General features: G+C 38.1%; 4 protein-coding genes across 7 annotated transcripts; 2 read left to right on the top strand and 2 right to left on the bottom strand.

Moving 5' to 3' along the window:
* Positions 1 to 599: 599 nt before the first annotated feature.
* Positions 600 to 1348, top strand: LOC111782849 (histone H2B.7-like). The gene has a single exon (XM_023663668.1). The coding sequence runs from the start codon at positions 663 to 665 to the stop codon at positions 1089 to 1091; it is 429 nt and encodes a 142-aa protein (XP_023519436.1). The 5' UTR covers positions 600 to 662; the 3' UTR covers positions 1092 to 1348.
* Positions 1349 to 3016: 1668 nt separating this feature from the next.
* LOC111782848 (pheophorbide a oxygenase, chloroplastic) lies at positions 3017 to 7778 on the top strand. The gene is made up of 7 exons (XM_023663667.1): positions 3017 to 3818; positions 4029 to 4264; positions 4380 to 4506; positions 5235 to 5371; positions 5909 to 6068; positions 6167 to 6439; positions 7400 to 7778. The coding sequence occupies exons 1-7, from the start codon at positions 3366 to 3368 to the stop codon at positions 7652 to 7654; spliced, it is 1641 nt and encodes a 546-aa protein (XP_023519435.1). The 5' UTR covers positions 3017 to 3365; the 3' UTR covers positions 7655 to 7778.
* A 1267-nt stretch (positions 7779 to 9045) lies between these two features.
* LOC111783239 (cyclin-dependent kinases regulatory subunit 1-like) lies at positions 9046 to 10135 on the bottom strand. Of its 2 annotated transcripts, XM_023664149.1 has the most exons (4): positions 10050 to 10135; positions 9868 to 9963; positions 9696 to 9756; positions 9046 to 9442 (listed from the first exon to the last, which is right to left on the bottom strand). In XM_023664149.1, exons 2-4 carry the CDS (start codon positions 9918 to 9920, stop codon positions 9290 to 9292), a joined length of 267 nt encoding a protein of 88 aa, XP_023519917.1. In that variant the 5' UTR covers positions 9921 to 9963; positions 10050 to 10135; the 3' UTR covers positions 9046 to 9289. The 2 variants fall into 2 exon arrangements, with proteins under 2 accessions (XP_023519917.1, XP_023519916.1); XM_023664148.1 differs by having other exon boundaries at positions 9868 to 10057.
* A 1284-nt stretch (positions 10136 to 11419) lies between these two features.
* LOC111782454 (pentatricopeptide repeat-containing protein At1g11900) lies at positions 11420 to 15592 on the bottom strand. 3 transcript variants are annotated; one of them, XR_002813114.1, is made up of 3 exons: positions 15127 to 15592; positions 12068 to 13209; positions 11420 to 11975 (listed from the first exon to the last, which is right to left on the bottom strand). XR_002813114.1 is itself a non-coding variant. In XM_023663202.1 (2 exons), exons 1-2 carry the CDS (start codon positions 15187 to 15189, stop codon positions 12166 to 12168), a joined length of 1107 nt encoding a protein of 368 aa, XP_023518970.1. In that variant the 5' UTR covers positions 15190 to 15592; the 3' UTR covers positions 11920 to 12165. The 3 variants fall into 3 exon arrangements, 1 of the variants encoding a protein (XP_023518970.1); XR_002813113.1 differs by having other exon boundaries at positions 11420 to 11961; XM_023663202.1 differs by having other exon boundaries at positions 11920 to 13209.
* Positions 15593 to 16806: the final 1214 nt, after the last annotated feature.

Raw genomic sequence — 16806 nt, 5'->3', positions numbered from 1 at the left:
AGAACTATGGTTAAGGACTAGAACATGGATCACTACCCAAGTTCTCAAAATTAAAAACCAAGGTTAAAAACTTAGAACCAGTTCCAAAGTCCAAGACATAAGTTTTCAGGTCAAGAACAAGAATATGACAAGGAAGAGTGTGATGTTAGATGATGAAATTCCCATTTCGACTAATTTAGAGAATGATCCTGATTTATAATAAAAAAAAATGCTCTCATTAGGATGAAGCCTTTTGGGGGAGCCTAAAGCAAAGCCATGAGATCTTATGATCAAAGTGGACAATATTATATGATTATGGAGAGTCGTGTTCGTCTATCATACCATTTTAAATTTTAGATTTTATAAATAAAATATATTTATAAAAAATTAAATAATTTATAAAAATTATTTAAATAAATAATAAAAGGACCCGCGAAACCGAGCCCGCTAAAACTAAGTCCTTGAAAAAATTTCACGGCAACGAAATTCATCGAACCTCGATAACGCCTCCCCTGATCTCAACCGTCCACGTCATTGATCCGCGTCAAAACAATTCAACCAATCATATCGCGCCGTTTCCATCAATAAATATCAAGTCCCTCGACCAGATCTACAGAACTCACTATTTGCGTTCTGAAGGATTCCGTCTCTTAGTAGTCTCCAAATTCTTCAGTAGCTTAGCAATGGCGCCCAAGGCTGAGAAGAAGCCTGCCGAGAAGAAGCCAGCGGCGGAGGAGAAGAAGGCCGAGAAGGCTCCGGCGGAGAAGAAGCCGAGAGCCGAGAAGAAGCTTCCCAAAGACGCCTCTGACAAGAAGAAGAAGAAGGCCAAGAAGAGTATCGAGACTTACAAGATCTACATCTTTAAGGTTCTCAAGCAAGTTCATCCTGATATCGGAATCTCCAGCAAGGCCATGGGGATTATGAACAGTTTCATCAACGACATTTTTGAGAAACTCGCTCAGGAATCCTCTAAACTCGCTCGCTACAACAAGAAGCCGACCATTACCTCTCGGGAGATCCAAACGGCCGTGCGCCTTGTTCTTCCCGGTGAGTTGGCCAAACACGCCGTCTCCGAGGGTACTAAGGCTGTTACCAAATTTACTAGCTCTTAGACTGATGAATATTAGGGTTTTCTCGTGTTAAAAGCGGCACGACTCTTCGAAATTGTTGATTTCGCATCCTTTTGTTGCATACTTTTTAGTTTAGTGAACGAGAATCGATTTATATAACGTGATTTCGTTTGTGACTTGCTTGATTCTGGCCACATTGTTTAGATTGTATTCTGGATCTCCATAGACTTGACCTAATTTCTACTTCACGAGTTTGTACCTGACATTAAATCTTATTGCAACTCATATTCTACGGTTCATTATGTTTCTATGATCAAGTTGAACAGATTCATCGCCTTGATGGTATACTAGTATAGTCTTGTAGTGCATAGACTGCCACGATCCTGATCAATATGCCTCATACCTGTCTTAATTGTTGGTTTCTCAACTTGAAACTTTGGTCCAGCCTACAATCAGCTTAGTTTGTCTTTGATCTTCTTAGTTCATACTCCAGTGTGAATCATTTGCTCTTAGATTTCCTTACATGAATGTGCAAGTGATTGAACAACTTGTCGATTGGCCATCTGTTTTGTTAGTTGAAACTCTATGTTACTCCATAGACTTGCAAGATTGTTCTATGATGCCTTTAGGATTCACCCAAACAAACCACTGCACACTGTGTTCGGCATATCTTCCATTTGGTGATATGGGTGTCAAACCCATAGGCATAGGCATAAATCTTGATTGGCGGTGAGGAATTGTTGCACTCCTGCCTTCAAACAATGACCAGAGCCCCATCGATCCACAAGTTAAGCTGGGTCACATGGCCATTTTGGAGCATCATGCCAGTTTGAGCAATCTTAGGGAGGGGAATTAACCATTTGTTGAGCAAAGTTGTTGGGTTTGTTAAATCCTCGTCCACTCATGCTACATACCAAGAACAGTAGTGGATACGGCTGATGCTTCACCTGAACCAGTTTTATCCCCTTGGCTATATAGCATGCAAGTTCAACTATTTTATTGACCATATGTCTCTGACTCCAATTAGCCCTCCACTGCAATTGCCAATCACCTAACCTAGTACAAGTCGGACAAAAAATGGTGTTTTCAGTGTCAGTAATGCGTAAGAACTTGTCTTTGGGAGAGGAACAATTGCTGGAAACGATCGACTAATACCTTGTATGTTGAGGAGCAAAAGGAGGAATCTGCCCAAGGAGGGGCTCACATCTAATTAGCTAGTTGGTGAGACAATACTTATCGAGACGATGATCAGCCACACTGGGATTAAGACTTAGCCCAGACTCCTACGAGAAGTAGCAATGAAGAATTTTCCGCACCATAACTTCGTGTTTTTGTTGCATCGTGCACCTTTTGATGGGTGCTCTCTGAAAGAGGAGATAACTTGCTTTGATGATATATGAAGTTTTTCATGTATTCACCCTTACGTAATTATCTTTATACGAAGTAATTTTTCATAAAAACTAGGCAAAATACACTTATAGTCCTTGAAGTTTAGACTCGGGTTAGTTAAAAAAAAATAGTTATAGTCTTCGAAACTAGTTGACCATTATTTGACAACAACGAAAGACGTGGTAGCAAGTTAATACCTGCCTGCGAATACTTTCTCCAATCCTACCAAAAGAAAATTTGAAATTTTACGGGGACAGAGACAGGAAAGCATGAGACAAGACATCTCTAGATATCGTCCAATGAAATCGAAAAAATGATTAGTTATATATAATTTTTAATGTATTTTGTGACATTCTCTCTCTCTCTTCCCCTTTTTGATTTGTTAATTATCATAGTAGCATTTAATTTTATCAATATAATATCTCTAGTTGACTAGAACAACGTGGTCAAGATTGTTCCTTTGACTTTAATCGATTAATTTTGACATTGCAGCCATACCAATTAAGCTCCAAAGACTTGATGTTGCTTAGTCGTGAAATGCATTGGATGATCAACAAAAATCCAAACAATCTCCACAACAAATCTGTTTTTTCCTCAATCGTATCAACAATTTCCACATTCTCTCATGAGAAATCTCAAATTTCCTGTCCCACCATCATCGCTACACGCTGATCTTTCTCCATCAATTCTCATTTCTCCACTTTTTAAACGCTTCTCTAAATCTGTGGACATGATTCATCCATCGCCAAAACCCTGTTTGAAACCCCTCCAATCCTCTCCCTCCGATTGCGTTTGCTCCCAAAGAAGCTTCGTTTTGTTTCTAGATGAGAGTCCTGGAAATTTCATCTCCAAACGTGTACGCAACCTGTTCTTATTTGATCCAGATTTGTTACGAATTTGATTCTCTGTGTCGATTGTTTTTCTTTAATGGCTCTTTCGATCGCTACATCTGCTGCTGTTTCTGCTACTCTTATTACATCTTCGTTAAATCATGTGGAATCTCTCAGAATAGTTCCGTCTTTAATTGTTTCGGATCGGAACCCTAATTTTCTGTCGAGAAAATCGCACATTAGGGCGTCGGCTATCCGGCCTGTTCGTGTGGCTGCGCCTCCAACGCCGCCATCGACGGCGGATTCCGAGAAATCTGAAGCGGAGAATTTGGATGAAGTGGAAGTGGATGAATCGGGCAATGAGAGCTCGTCTTCGCCGTTTTCATGGAGGGATAATTGGTACCCTGTTTCCCTGATTGAAGATTTGGACCCTGCTTTGCCAACACCGTTTCAGCTTCTGGGAAGAGATATTGTTCTTTGGTTTGATAAATCAAGAAGCGAGTGGGTTGCTTTTGATGATAAGTGCCCTCATCGCCTTGCTCCTTTGTCTGTAAGCTTCCTGACTTGTTCTTCCATTTTTTAGCTTTGTGAAGCTGCTGTTCTTGATAAAATGGGAAGAACTAAAGAATTTTATGCACAGAGTTTTGATTTTTTTGCAAATTTTCCTTGAATAAACAGAAGATAGTTTAGTCTGATGAACAGAAGATAGTTAGTATGATGAAATCTTGCTTACTTCGACACGTTGATGTTTATTTTTTAGGAAGGGCGTATAGATGAAGATGGCAATTTGCAGTGTTCATACCATGGATGGTCCTTTGATGGTTGTGGATCTTGTGTTAAGATCCCTCAGGCATCAGCAGAAGGCCCGGAATCTCGGGCTCATCAGTCGCCTAGAGCGTGTGCTACAAGGTTCCCTACTCTGGTGTCTCAAGGCCTTCTTTTCGTTTGGCCAGATGAGAATGGTTGGGAAAGAGCCAATGCCACCACACCTCCAAGGTATTCAATTCGGGATTTGCAGTTCTTTTTGTGTATACGTCTTGATTAGTAGTTTTTACAATGATAATGTTTCACCATGATTGATCAATCCTTCGTTATCACTGTAATTGTCTAGGCTCCCTGATGACTTTTATAAGCCTGAGTTCTCATCGGTTACGATTCAGCGGGATCTATTCTATGGTTATGATACACTAATGGAGAACGTCTCGGATCCTTCCCACATTGATTTTGCTCATCACAAGGTAAGAGAGGGCTAAAGTGAGGGATCTTGTTTCAATTAAACTTGAATTTTCCATCAATGATTTCGTTATAGATTGAATTATTATGCTTGTTTGTGTATTTCTGTTCCTTCTAGACCTGGGGGATGCTTCAGTGAAGCAAAACATATTACGTATCAAGAACCGAAAAACTTCGATGCTACCTGGCTAGTGCTGTTAAATATTTACCATGCTTTAGAAAAGATCGAAACAAGAATATTTCATAGGAAAATTCTGATCATAGTACAACTATACTAGAAAATTTGGTCGGAAAAATCACTATGAGATCCCACATTGGTTGGAGAGGGGAACGAAACATTTATAAAGGTGTGGAAACCTCTTCCTAGCAGACACATTTTAAAAACTTTGAGAGGAAGCCTGAAAGGGAAAGCCCAAAGAGGACAATATCTTTTAGCGCTGGACTTGAGCGATTACAAATGGTATTAGAGCCAGACATCGGGTGGTGTGCCAGCGAGGATGCTGGACTCCCAAGGGGGATAGATTGTGAGATCCCACATCGGTTGGGGAGGAGAATGAAACATTTAAAGGGTGTGGAAACCTCTCCTTAGTAGACGTGTTTTAAAAACCCTGAAGAGAAGCTCGAAAGGGAAAATCCAAAGAGGACAATATCTGCCGGCAGTGGGCTTGAGTGGTTACAATCATACTTTTTCTTTTGTTGAAAATCTCAATGCCTGAAAAAAACATCTTCACAGGTTACAGGGAGGCGGGATCGAGCAAAACCTTTACCTTTCAAGTTGGATTCTAATGGTCCGTGGGGATTTTCTGGTGCAAATAAGGGGAACCCAAGGATCAGTGCCAAGTTTGTTGCTCCTTGTTACTATATCAACAAGTAAGAAATTCACTCATTTTCATCCTGCATTCTCATTTCAATAATGCATAGCTTAAGATTGTTGGAACCATCCTTTGCGTATTCTCTGATATTATATACCAATATTTGTGCTTATGCAAGTATGATGATCAGGAACCTCATGCAATGAGCAAAACATTAGTGGGTAGCTTAGCATAATGGCTGATAGTTTATTGAGAATGACACTTTAGTTTGGCTAGTGTGTCTATGTCTGACACGACACTCGTTAGTGCAACGGATGTGGTGTTGTACACTAGTGGTACATTGAAGGTCCAACATTTGTTAGATAAGCATCGAACACTTGACTTTGAATAAATTTTGAGAGCAAAATAGATATCACTCGTTTTTAAGAATACAAATCCTTCCCACATTCGTATCCGTGCTTCTTTGATGCTAGTTGATTGAACTTTAGGGAAGGTGTGAGGCAGAGGAATCTATAGAGATGCTTAGAGAAGAGAATATGATGAATGAGCTTAAGAAAAAAAGAACAACACTAATGTAAACTTTTCTTCTCTTCAGAGTTGAGATCGACACGAAGCTTCCTGTACTCGGTGATCAAAAATGGGTAATATGGATTTGCTCCTTCAATGTGCCAATGGGTCCTGGAAAAACTCGTTCTATTGTATGCAGTGCTCGAAACTTCTTCCAGTTTTCGATGCCTGGTCCTGCGTGGTGGCAGGTAAGCAGTGCTCATTATCTCTATTGTTGTTGATCATGCAATGTGTTATAATATGCGAGATCACTGTGTTTGACTTACTATTTTCGCTTTCGTATTAGTTGGTTCCTCGGTGGCACGAGCATTGGACGTCAAATAAGGTATATGATGGAGACATGATTGTTCTTCAGGGTCAGGAGAAGATATTTTTGTCAATGGAAGGTTCCACAGATGTAAATAAAGAATACACTAAAATAACATTTACGCCAACGCAAGCTGATCGTTTGGTACTGGCGTTCCGAAATTGGCTGAGGCGGCACGGAAAGGGCCAACCTGAATGGTTTGGGGCTAGCAACCAGCAGCCTCTGCCATCAACAGTTCTATCTAAACGTCAGGTATAGAAAATTTACCTGCATCTGGATTGTTGTTATAAAATTATATGCATGAATCTTCTGATCAATACAAGAAGCTGGGATAAGGAAACTCGTAAACCAAACATGGATTCAACTCAGACCAAACTAATTAAAAAACCCAAGGATGTGGTTTAGTTGATTTAGTGTAATGGCCTAAACCCACCGCTAGCAGATATTGTCTTTTTTGGACTTTTTCTTTCGGGTGGATCTCAGAATCCACCCCCCTTCAGGGCCAGGGTCTTTGTTGGCACACTGCCTCGTGTCCACCCCCTTCGGGGCTCAGCCTCCTCGCTGGCACATAGCCCGGTGTGTGGCTTTGATACCATTTGTAACGGCCCAAGTCCACTGCTTGTAGACATTGTCCTTTTTGGAGCTTTCCTTTCGGGCTCCCCTTTAGGTTTTTAAAAGGCATCTACTAGGTAGAAGTTTCCACCCCCTTATAAAGAATGTTTCGTTCTCCTCCCCAACCGATGTAGGATCTCCTTATAAAGAATGTTTCGTTCTCCTCCCCAACCGATGTAGGATCTCACAATCCATCTCCCTTCGGGGCCTGTATCCTCGTTGGCACTCGTTCCCTTCTCCAATCGATGTGGGAACCCCCAATCCATCCCTTTCGGGGCTCAGCATACTTGCTGGTATACTGCCTCGTGTCCACCCCCCTTCGGGGCTCAGCCTCCTTGCTACACATTGTCCGGTGTGTATCTCTAATACATTTGTAACGGTCCAAGCCCACCGTCAATAGATATTGTCCTCTTTGGGCTTTCCCTTTCGGCTTCCCCTCCAAGTTTTTGAAACGTGTGAGATGTTTTCACACCCTTGTTTCATTCTCTTCTTCAACCGACTTGAGATCTCACGTTTAGGCAATGAAAGCAAAAGTGTGGGTTGGTGAAATTATAGTTTTATGGGTTGATTTATCTCACTTAATATATATTTGGAATACAGATGCTGGACAGATTTGAGCAACACACACTCCATTGTTCATCATGTAGAGGAGCTTATAAAACATTTCAGACACTGCAAAAGCTGCTAATTGGAGCAACTGTAGTGTTTGCAGCCACAGCCGGTATCCCTTCTGCTTTGCAGATGCGTATTCTTCTCGCCGCTCTTGCACTCGCAAGCGCCGGTTTGGCTTACGCTCTCTTTGAACTTCAAAAGAATTTTGTGTTCATTGACTATGTTCATGCTGAGATTGATTAGCACAGAGGCTGAAGAAAGATGCATTTTTACTTGGGTATAGTTACACGAAAGATGCATAGTTGAATACTTCGCAACAAAATTAGATTAAATGATATGTTAATTTCCATTTAATTAGCTCCAAAAATTTGAAATTGTTGCAATTTAGTCGTTTATTTTGGAAGGAAAATGAGGTTAGATTGATTAATGAAGTTATGGAAGTTTACCTAAGTTACTAAGCATATAGTTTATTTAATTTCTTACAAACTAATTCTAACAATAATAGAATTAAAAGGGTTATTATTAGATATTAAAATCAAGGTTCAGAATCTTAATATCAACATTAATGTTGAGATCTCAATTTCGTAGAAATATCGATAAATTGTCTAAATTGTAGATTCGACGAATTTCATACCATAGCCCAAAATTTAAGCATGTTAATAGATTGGTAAATTCTCAAATGTTGAACAAAGAATTTCAAAAGAAAAGGAGTCAAGCCTCCTGCATAGTAAAAAAAGTGACTAAAGTGACTAAGACTTCAAAAAGAAAAAGGAGTCGAGAGGGTAAAAAAATGACTAAGACTCCAAAAAGAAACGAAAAAGGAGTCAAGAGGGTAAAAAAATGACTAAGACTCCAAAAAGAAAAGAAAAAAGAGTCAAGAAAGTAAAAAAATTACTAAGAAAAGGAGTCGAGAGGGTAAAAAAATGACTAAGACTCAAAAAAGAAAGGAGTTAAGCCGAGTTGAGCCTCGATTAAAGGAAAACGTACTTTGTTCGAGGGGAGGTGTTGGATGATGAAAGTCTCACATCGACTGATTTAGGGAATGATTATGGGTTTATAATCAAAGAATACTCTCTCTAGTGATACGAGACATTCATGAAAACTTATGCTCAAAGTGAACGATATCATACCATTATGAAGAGTCCTGTTCGTCTAATATAGATAGTTTCACAACTACAAATCTCACTTTTAATAGACTCAAAAATTCTTTCACAAAATAATCCATCTTTTCCTTTGTAATGAAAAATATAGAATTTTGTTATTTCAAATTTAATGAATATGACAATATAAATAAAATGGTCCAAATGAGATTAAATCAAAACAATAATCAAATGGATTGAAAAATATTACACACCTTTAGATATCAATTTTACAGGAAAAGGATCATCACTAAGATAAATGTTTACACAAAAAAGCAGAAAAACTATGAACATTGTAGAACATTCATAAAAATATTTAAATTAATAAACAACCAATTAAGACTATGAAAATAAATTAAAAGGGTCGGTCATATATGAATAAATTGATGATTATACCAGTGATATTCTGTTCACATCCTCAGGATTTTTCTTTCCAATACTTGTGCCCTACAAGTAATGTTGAAAATAACATTGGATAATCCATTAAGGAGAATCTCAACAATAAAATCAGAAGTAATTGATGCCAGGCATGAAGAACAGAAGAGGATAAAACCATATTTTTATACCAAAGCAATATAAAACCACAAATTCAAGATCAATGAGGGCTTATGACTATGACAGAGATCTCACTGGGCCACAGAGCTTCCTGATTTTTTTCTTCTTTTGATTTGTAGGGAGAGATTCCATTAGTGTTCTAGACAAAATATAGTGTTTCTAGAGAATAAAGATAATAAACCTATCACTTCGCCAGAATCTGCTGCTGAGCTTGATTCTCTTGCTGCTGTTGATAGTTGAGTGGCCTCCTGAACAGCATTATGTGCGGCTCTGGGCGGTGAATTGCATAATGCACCCATCCACGGCTCTGCTGAACCCCAATCGCTCGCCATTCATTCTGTTCATCATCACTTAATCGAATTACAATGAATTCAAGGCATCCAGATTCTATCACACAATCAATCAGCCACAATCTATGATTCCCAGTGTTGGAAACCGCTAGGGTTCACAGTACGATGTAAGAAATCGCTCTTTCAATTTATTTACATTTCCGATTAGCGGAACAGGATTTAAACACAAGAAAATTTGATACAGTAAAATCATGAACATCCAATTTCAATTCCACACAGGAGAATCGTGAAATTACTTACCTCAGAAAGAAGGCGATTCTTGGGCAGAAGTTTCGCCACATCAGGAGTAAGCACGACATGCCTAAAACATCCATCAACAAAAACCATGAAAATCAAACCATGCCGATGGAGAAAATCACAGCATAAAAAAAAAAAAAAAAAAAGCNTCAGACGAGGAAGAGAAGTTACAGACCTGTACTCATAGATATCATCAAAGTATTTCTCAGAGTACTGGATCTGACCCATCGCACCGGATTTGTGACAGAAAGATCACAAGCGCTTGTTCAATCTGAAGAAATCCGAACAAGATCAGAGAAAGAGATTCAAAATCGAAAGAAAAACGTAGAGAGAGTTGGGAGATGAAAAATCGCAGACCTTGGAAGAGCGACGAAGAAGAAGAAGAAGAAGAAGATGGACGAACGTGAGAAGTAGGGGTTAAAATAGCGTTTTGAATTTGGGAAACGGCGCAAATATGGAAAGTTGAGGGGGCCAAAATGAAAATTAAGAAATTATTTTGAATTTGCGGAGATGCCCCCCGTTTGAATTTCAAATTTCAAACAAAATTCCCGCCTTGGGATTTAGAAGTTATCCGTTGATACGCTCTAACGGTTATAGATATTAATAACAAAATTGGATTCCTTTCAATTCTTTCTTTCAAATTTCTAGAATCTTCTAAATCTTACTAATATTAATATATTTGTATGAATGTATATATGTATATGTATGTATATATGTATATATAGATGAATATATATACGTATATGTATGTCTGGTCATCGACTATTTTTCAAATTTTTTCCGATGACTAACAAATGGATGATCAATTCTCATAATGTAAGACTAAAGTTTTAGATGTTGATATCAACATAAAACATAAACATCTTTTTAGAATTATAAGTAATCACGAGAGCCATGAAATGGATCCAAGGCTCGAGATTATAAACATCTCTGAGAACAAATGTGACAAATGTGGCACACGTCAAAAAGAAGGAACACCAACCTCTAAGTAAGGGTATCAAGTTCTTCACGTGCATCATCAAAGACAATATTCAAATTAGGCATTTGATAGTAGCCACTCTTACACTATGAGAGCCAAGGTTTGATCTTGGGACCTATATATACGTATTAGTGCTCGTTTGAGCTTTATTATCAGAGCCAGGTTTCGATCCTAGGACCTGTGGGTTATGGGCCCACCACGCTTCCGCTGCGCCACTTTGATTTGTATTTATTAGCGATATTTAATAACAAGTTGGTCTTATCATGAAATAGTAAAAATCAAACATTTATTTTTTCTAAAAATCTTTACGATAGGATTAATTTGTTACAAATTTTGACTAAATGTATCATGCGATTCTAGAGTTAAGTTCGTTTATAGGAAAGATGAAAACTCAACAAATTTGGTGTCAATTGAATAATCAACGGACAATGCATAAGGTCGTACGACCGCTTGCCAAAATAATGTCTACTCGAGAAAGATTGGAGGCATGGTGTTAGTTCTCCACCACTCTTGGACCCTATGACCTAAACAAGCTCCATGACACATACATGTGTCAAAGTGTGGTCGAGCGTTACGAGACGAGTGTTTCAGGCCTCTTCCTTTGAAATGAAATTTTTGAAGATATTACAAGACAACACAAGTGTGCCGATATTATGTCCCAACCCGTGACAGAGGTTGAATTATGCACCCACTATAAAAAAAAAAAAAAAAAAAAAAAAAAAAAAAAAAAAAAAAAAAAAAAAAAAAAAAAAAAAAAAAAAAAAAAANAAAAAACATATTCAATGTCTGATGAGAACCTACTGTGAAAGATCTGAACCATGAGGGGCTTTTAAACAGTAAAATTTGTTCAACCAAACCTGGATCTGAGGTTTCCATCCCCACAAGTTTGCTCAATAAGTTGCATATAAACGATTTTCTGTTCACTCAAAGGAAACTGTTTCTTCATACCCATTCTCTGTACAATTCTCTCAAACCAACAAACCCGTCCTCGCAAATAAGTTTCAAGTTATCGATCAATTCTTCATCTTCGTCTTCGTCCTCAATTCCAGATCAAATACGTTGCAATCCTCAACTGCTTTATCTCGTGAAATCAAGTCAGGGAAAAGAGTCAAAGGTTCAAGAGCAAACAAGCAGCTTTACCGAGGTTACGAGGGGAAGGAGAGAAGCAGCTTTACCCAGATAAATAAAACAGATTCCGAGCTTTCTTTATGTCGTGTTTTCCTTATTGAGTTGGCTCGAGTCAAGATATGGTATTTATGGATATAGATTTGAATTCCGAACTCTGTCCCTCTGAAGCATACATACTAGAAATAGTAAAATTCAACTGATCACTGTAACTAATCTTTGTATTTCATGTCAGACATCAAAGAGGTAGATAAATGGGTACAAATATTACCTACAGACAGCAGTAATTCTGGAAAATCTCAGTTTGAAGATTAAAGGCATCCACAGGTTTATCAGCCTGAAAGTCACCATGAAAAGCCTCGTAATTGGTTAACTTCTTTTTCGTTTGAAATCCTTTGGACCAGCAAGTTTTGAGTAACTTAATTTCATCTCCTTGAGAAGGTTCATAGCCAACTCCACCTTCCCAATCTTCATTGAATTACTAATGAGAGACTTGTAGATATAGCTCGAAGGTCGGATATGCTTAAGCTTCATCTCCCTGAGGAGTGTCAAAGCTTCCTCGACGTTTCCAGATCGACCAAAACTCTCTATCAAAGCAGTATAAGTAAGCAAATCAGGTTCAATTCTCATTGCAACCATTTCCCTGAAGTAAATCAAGCACATATCTAGTCTACCCACCTTCCTTAAGCTATTTATTAATGTATTATACGACACAATATCCGGGGCGATGCCATCTTCTTTCATGGAAACAAACATATGAAGAATTTCATCCATTCGACCTGCACGACCTAGCGCATCCAAAATGATGTTATATGTGTACAAATCTGGTCTATATGACAGAAGCTTCATCTGATTAAATATCTGAAGGGCTTTATCAATCTCCCTACATTCGGAGAAGGCGAAGATTATTCTGTTTATGACCAGGAAGTTTGGAAACGTCATCTCGATTATTTCTTTGACATATTCCAGTAGCTTGCTACTATCATCTGTCCTGGCAAAGGCCTTGGCAAAATTCATGTACGAGGTCGAACTCAACGGTTTACGGGAAACAAGGGAATCTTTAAATACTTGACATAAAAGGGTAGTGTCTCCTCTTTCACTTGCTGCAAGCAAAACCATATCATATGCCTTGGAGGAGCTAAGAGATATTTTCCTATCACATAATGATTTAAGTAGTTGAGCAGCAGCTGTAAGATTGTCTGATCTACACATCTTATCGATGCAAACGTCGAAGGTTTCGTGGCTACACATCGAGGCATTTTCCCTTGTCACAGTATTCTGATTTAAGACTTCATCCTTCACCTTCTCTTCATCAGGAGAGATATTGGTAGTAGATGGCTGATGGCCAAAGCGTCTGATGGCATAAAGCAGCCAGTTTTGAGGGTTACCAACTGGGATGGATGTAATGCTATTCTGTATTAGACATGCAAAGACAAAATTCGAAGCATAAGTCATGTGTATGTCAAGGTGGGTAAGATGTAGTTTTTAACAAAGTTTAAGCTCAGAAAGATAAATGATATTGATGAATTGTTAAATGACTATTGAGCATTCAAAGCCGGGTTTTCGATAATTGATGTGCACGAACAAAATTTTAGTAAATTAAGTTACTGAAGAAAGATTGGTTATATAAGCTCAGAAAACATGATCCATATCAAAGCCTGCCAATGACAGATTAAAAAGGATTCAAAAGTGATATGAAATAAGATCTCAATCCTGCAATATGAACTTCAAGGAAGATGTAAAAAAATATTCATCTTTTCTTGTATGGTTACAAATTTTGGGTGGATGATGATCTAGAGTTATAAAGTTATGGTGTTTCATTAATGTATTTTAAATCTTTTTATTTATATAGTGGCTAATTATGATCATAAAGTAGGAAGGTTAGAACTCTTGAAATGCCTCAAGGAAGGTGAGATCCCACATTGGTTGGGAAGGAGAACAAAACACCCTTTATAAGGGTGTGAAAACCTCTCCCTAGCATACGCGTTTTAAAACCTTGAGGGGAAACCCGAAAGGGAAAGCCTAAAGAGGACAATATCTGCTAGCGATGGGCTTGGGCTGTTACAAATGGTATCAGAGCCAGACACCAGACGATGTGCCAGCGAGGAGGCTGTTCCTTGAAGGGGTAGACACGAGGCGGTGTGCCAGTAAGGACTCTGGGCCCGAAGGAGGGTGGATTTGATGGGGGTCCCACATCGATTGAAGAAAGGAACAAATGCTAGCGAGGACGCTGGGCCCTAAAGGGGGTGGATTGTGAGATCCCACATTGGTTGAGGAGGAAAACGAAACACCCTTTATAAGGGTGTGGAAACCTTTCCCTAGCACGCGTTTTAAAGCCTTGAGGGGAAGCCCGAAAGGAAAAGCCCAAAGAGGACAATATCTGCTAGCGGTGGGTTTGGGCCGTTACATGAAAAGTCAAGGGTTTTATTTTGAGGTTATATGAAGTCATGTATGTTGTTTTGTAAATTGGACTTGAAAAATGTAGTAAAAAGAGAATTTCTGCTATCTTTTAAGGGAATGCTAAGTTTTTTTGCAATTGTAGGTAGATTAGGTTGCATGCTTAGAATCATTCAAGCTTGACATGATCGATCTTCCTTGTGGAGTAATTAAAATCTCAAAAGAAGTTTCTTTTGCTGAGATATTTGATCAACTTTCCCTTGAGGTGTTTCCTCATTGTTTTGAGGTTCTAGGATAGTTTAGATCTCAAGGTCTTATTCTTCGATAAGGTTGCTAGATCGAATTCCCAAGAGTGTCTTCCTACACGGGTTATATGCTATCTAAGCCGTTGTGGTTGTTTAATCACTTTTAGCTTATAACATTGCTTTCAACATATTTTTTTGCTCACGTTTTCCATAACATTTTTCTCAAACGTGACAAGGCCGACAACTAACTTGTTCGCTAGGATAGAACAAGTATCGCACAATCACTGTCCCGTAATTGTGACAAGTGGTATCAATAATTTGAAATGAAATCAGCTCGATTTGGGAGTTTTCGCATTCGTTATCTAGGGGTTAGAATATCCATGAGAGTTATGAGGGTTCGGAGACCCAACTGGCTAAGGTTACTATATCAAAAAGTCCAATAATCAAGACCTAGAAGAGACTTTGAGAAATAATCTGGATTCCACCTATCAAGAACATCTACAAACTACTGCCATGAACTCTAATTTGGACATTCTTACACATCTATCAACTTCAGAACTTAGATATACAACAGAATTCTTCTTCCAATCTAATTGGTAACAAACACAGTTCACAGCAAAACAATCGATTTCCGGAGCAATATTACACAAACAAACAAGAACGGAAGAAATTTAGAGGTACCACTTACAGTGTACGAGTAATGCAGAACATTCCTAGCAGACAGCAGGCTCCACTTACAGTGTAAGAGCATCAAGTCGTTAATACAGAGATACAATGAAGCAATTAACCCACACAAACTGAGAATCAGACTCCCCTGAAAGCTAACCACAATCTCCACCGATTGTTAACATCAACGTTACCGTCGATTTCATCTTAAAAAGGACCCATATCTGGCTGCCCCTGTAATCGTTATCAAAAGCTTCCAAGCATAAGAAACTGACACCCACAACGACGCTCAAACCGCTGCTGAGCTGAGACACACGGCGGCGAGTCACAGTCCTCTACACTGAGACTCACGGCGTCACGATTCAGCCCGCTAAACCGAGACCTACACAGCCCTGCTTCTTCACCGAAGCCACCCACGCCACTGATCTTCCAGTTTTCTTCTCCGTTCCAGCGCCTGCGTGCTATTCTTTTGCTCTTACGCTGTGGGTATGGTGATTTTCAGCCCTAACTCAACGAAGATAAATGGTAAAATTACCATAATACCATCTGTAAAAATTTACTTAAATGCCCAAGATATTCCTAATATTTTTTTTTTTTGCATTTTATATAAATATTTTTATTTTCATTTTATAATTAAAATAAATCAATATATTCATTTAATAATAAATAAATTGTATAAAATATATCTCAATTTATTTTTAATTGAAATTTAATCTCAAAATTTTGTTCGATTTAATAATAAATAAATTGTGTAACAGACATTGTTCGATTTAACCTATTACGTATTGTCGTCAACCTCACGATTTTAAAACGCGTCTATTTGAGAAAATTTTTCACACTTTTATGAGAAATGCTTCGTTCCCCTCTCTAACGGATGTGCTTTCTAAAAAAAATTATGAAAATTAATTAAAAGTTAAAAACACTTTTCGTCCTTAAACTTATATGAAATAACAATTTAGTCTATAAATTTTAGTTTGCAACAATTTAGTTCTATAATACTTTAGTCCATGAACTTTAATATGTAACAATGTAGTCGAAAGAAGCGTGGTGGGCCCATAACTTATAGGTTCACATAATATATTATTAGATCAGAGTGGCGCAGTGAATGATTTTTTTTTATATAAATAAAGACGTGAAAACTCCTTCCCAGACACGTTTTAAAATTGTGAAGCTGACGGCAATACGTAACGGGTCAAAGTGGAACGGTATTGAGGGATCCGACATCAATTAAAGAGGAGAACGAAAAACATACCTGTTAGAGGTGCGCTTAAGTTGTTACCGTATTGAGAGATCTGACATTAATTGAGATAACGTTGTTACCGTATTGAGAGATCTGACATTGATTGGAGAGGAGAACGAAACATTAGAGGTGGGCTTAAGTTGTTACCGTATTGAGAGATCGAGACGAGAGGAGAATGAAACATTTGTTATAAAACTGTGGAAACATTTTCGTAACAAACATGCTTAAACCTTTTGTCTTGATTCATTGTCTGAACGGTCGCACATACACTTAGATATATATTTCTCGATGTTGAGGACATCCTCGAAGAATAAATAATTTGATGACGTTTCTAATTGATTGTCTCGTGTTTTAAAGAAATGATTGTTCGTTTATAGTATAGTTTTTAATTTTCTTTATGGCTAGTTTTTAATTCTATTTATCTTAAAAATACTTTTAAAGTTTCAAAAGTTTTAATAATAA

The sequence above is a fragment of the Cucurbita pepo genome, chromosome LG20 (assembly GCF_002806865.2).
Source record: "Cucurbita pepo subsp. pepo cultivar mu-cu-16 chromosome LG20, ASM280686v2, whole genome shotgun sequence".
NCBI lineage: Eukaryota > Viridiplantae > Streptophyta > Magnoliopsida > Cucurbitales > Cucurbitaceae > Cucurbita > Cucurbita pepo.
This window is presented reverse-complemented; position numbering and strand designations above follow the sequence as displayed.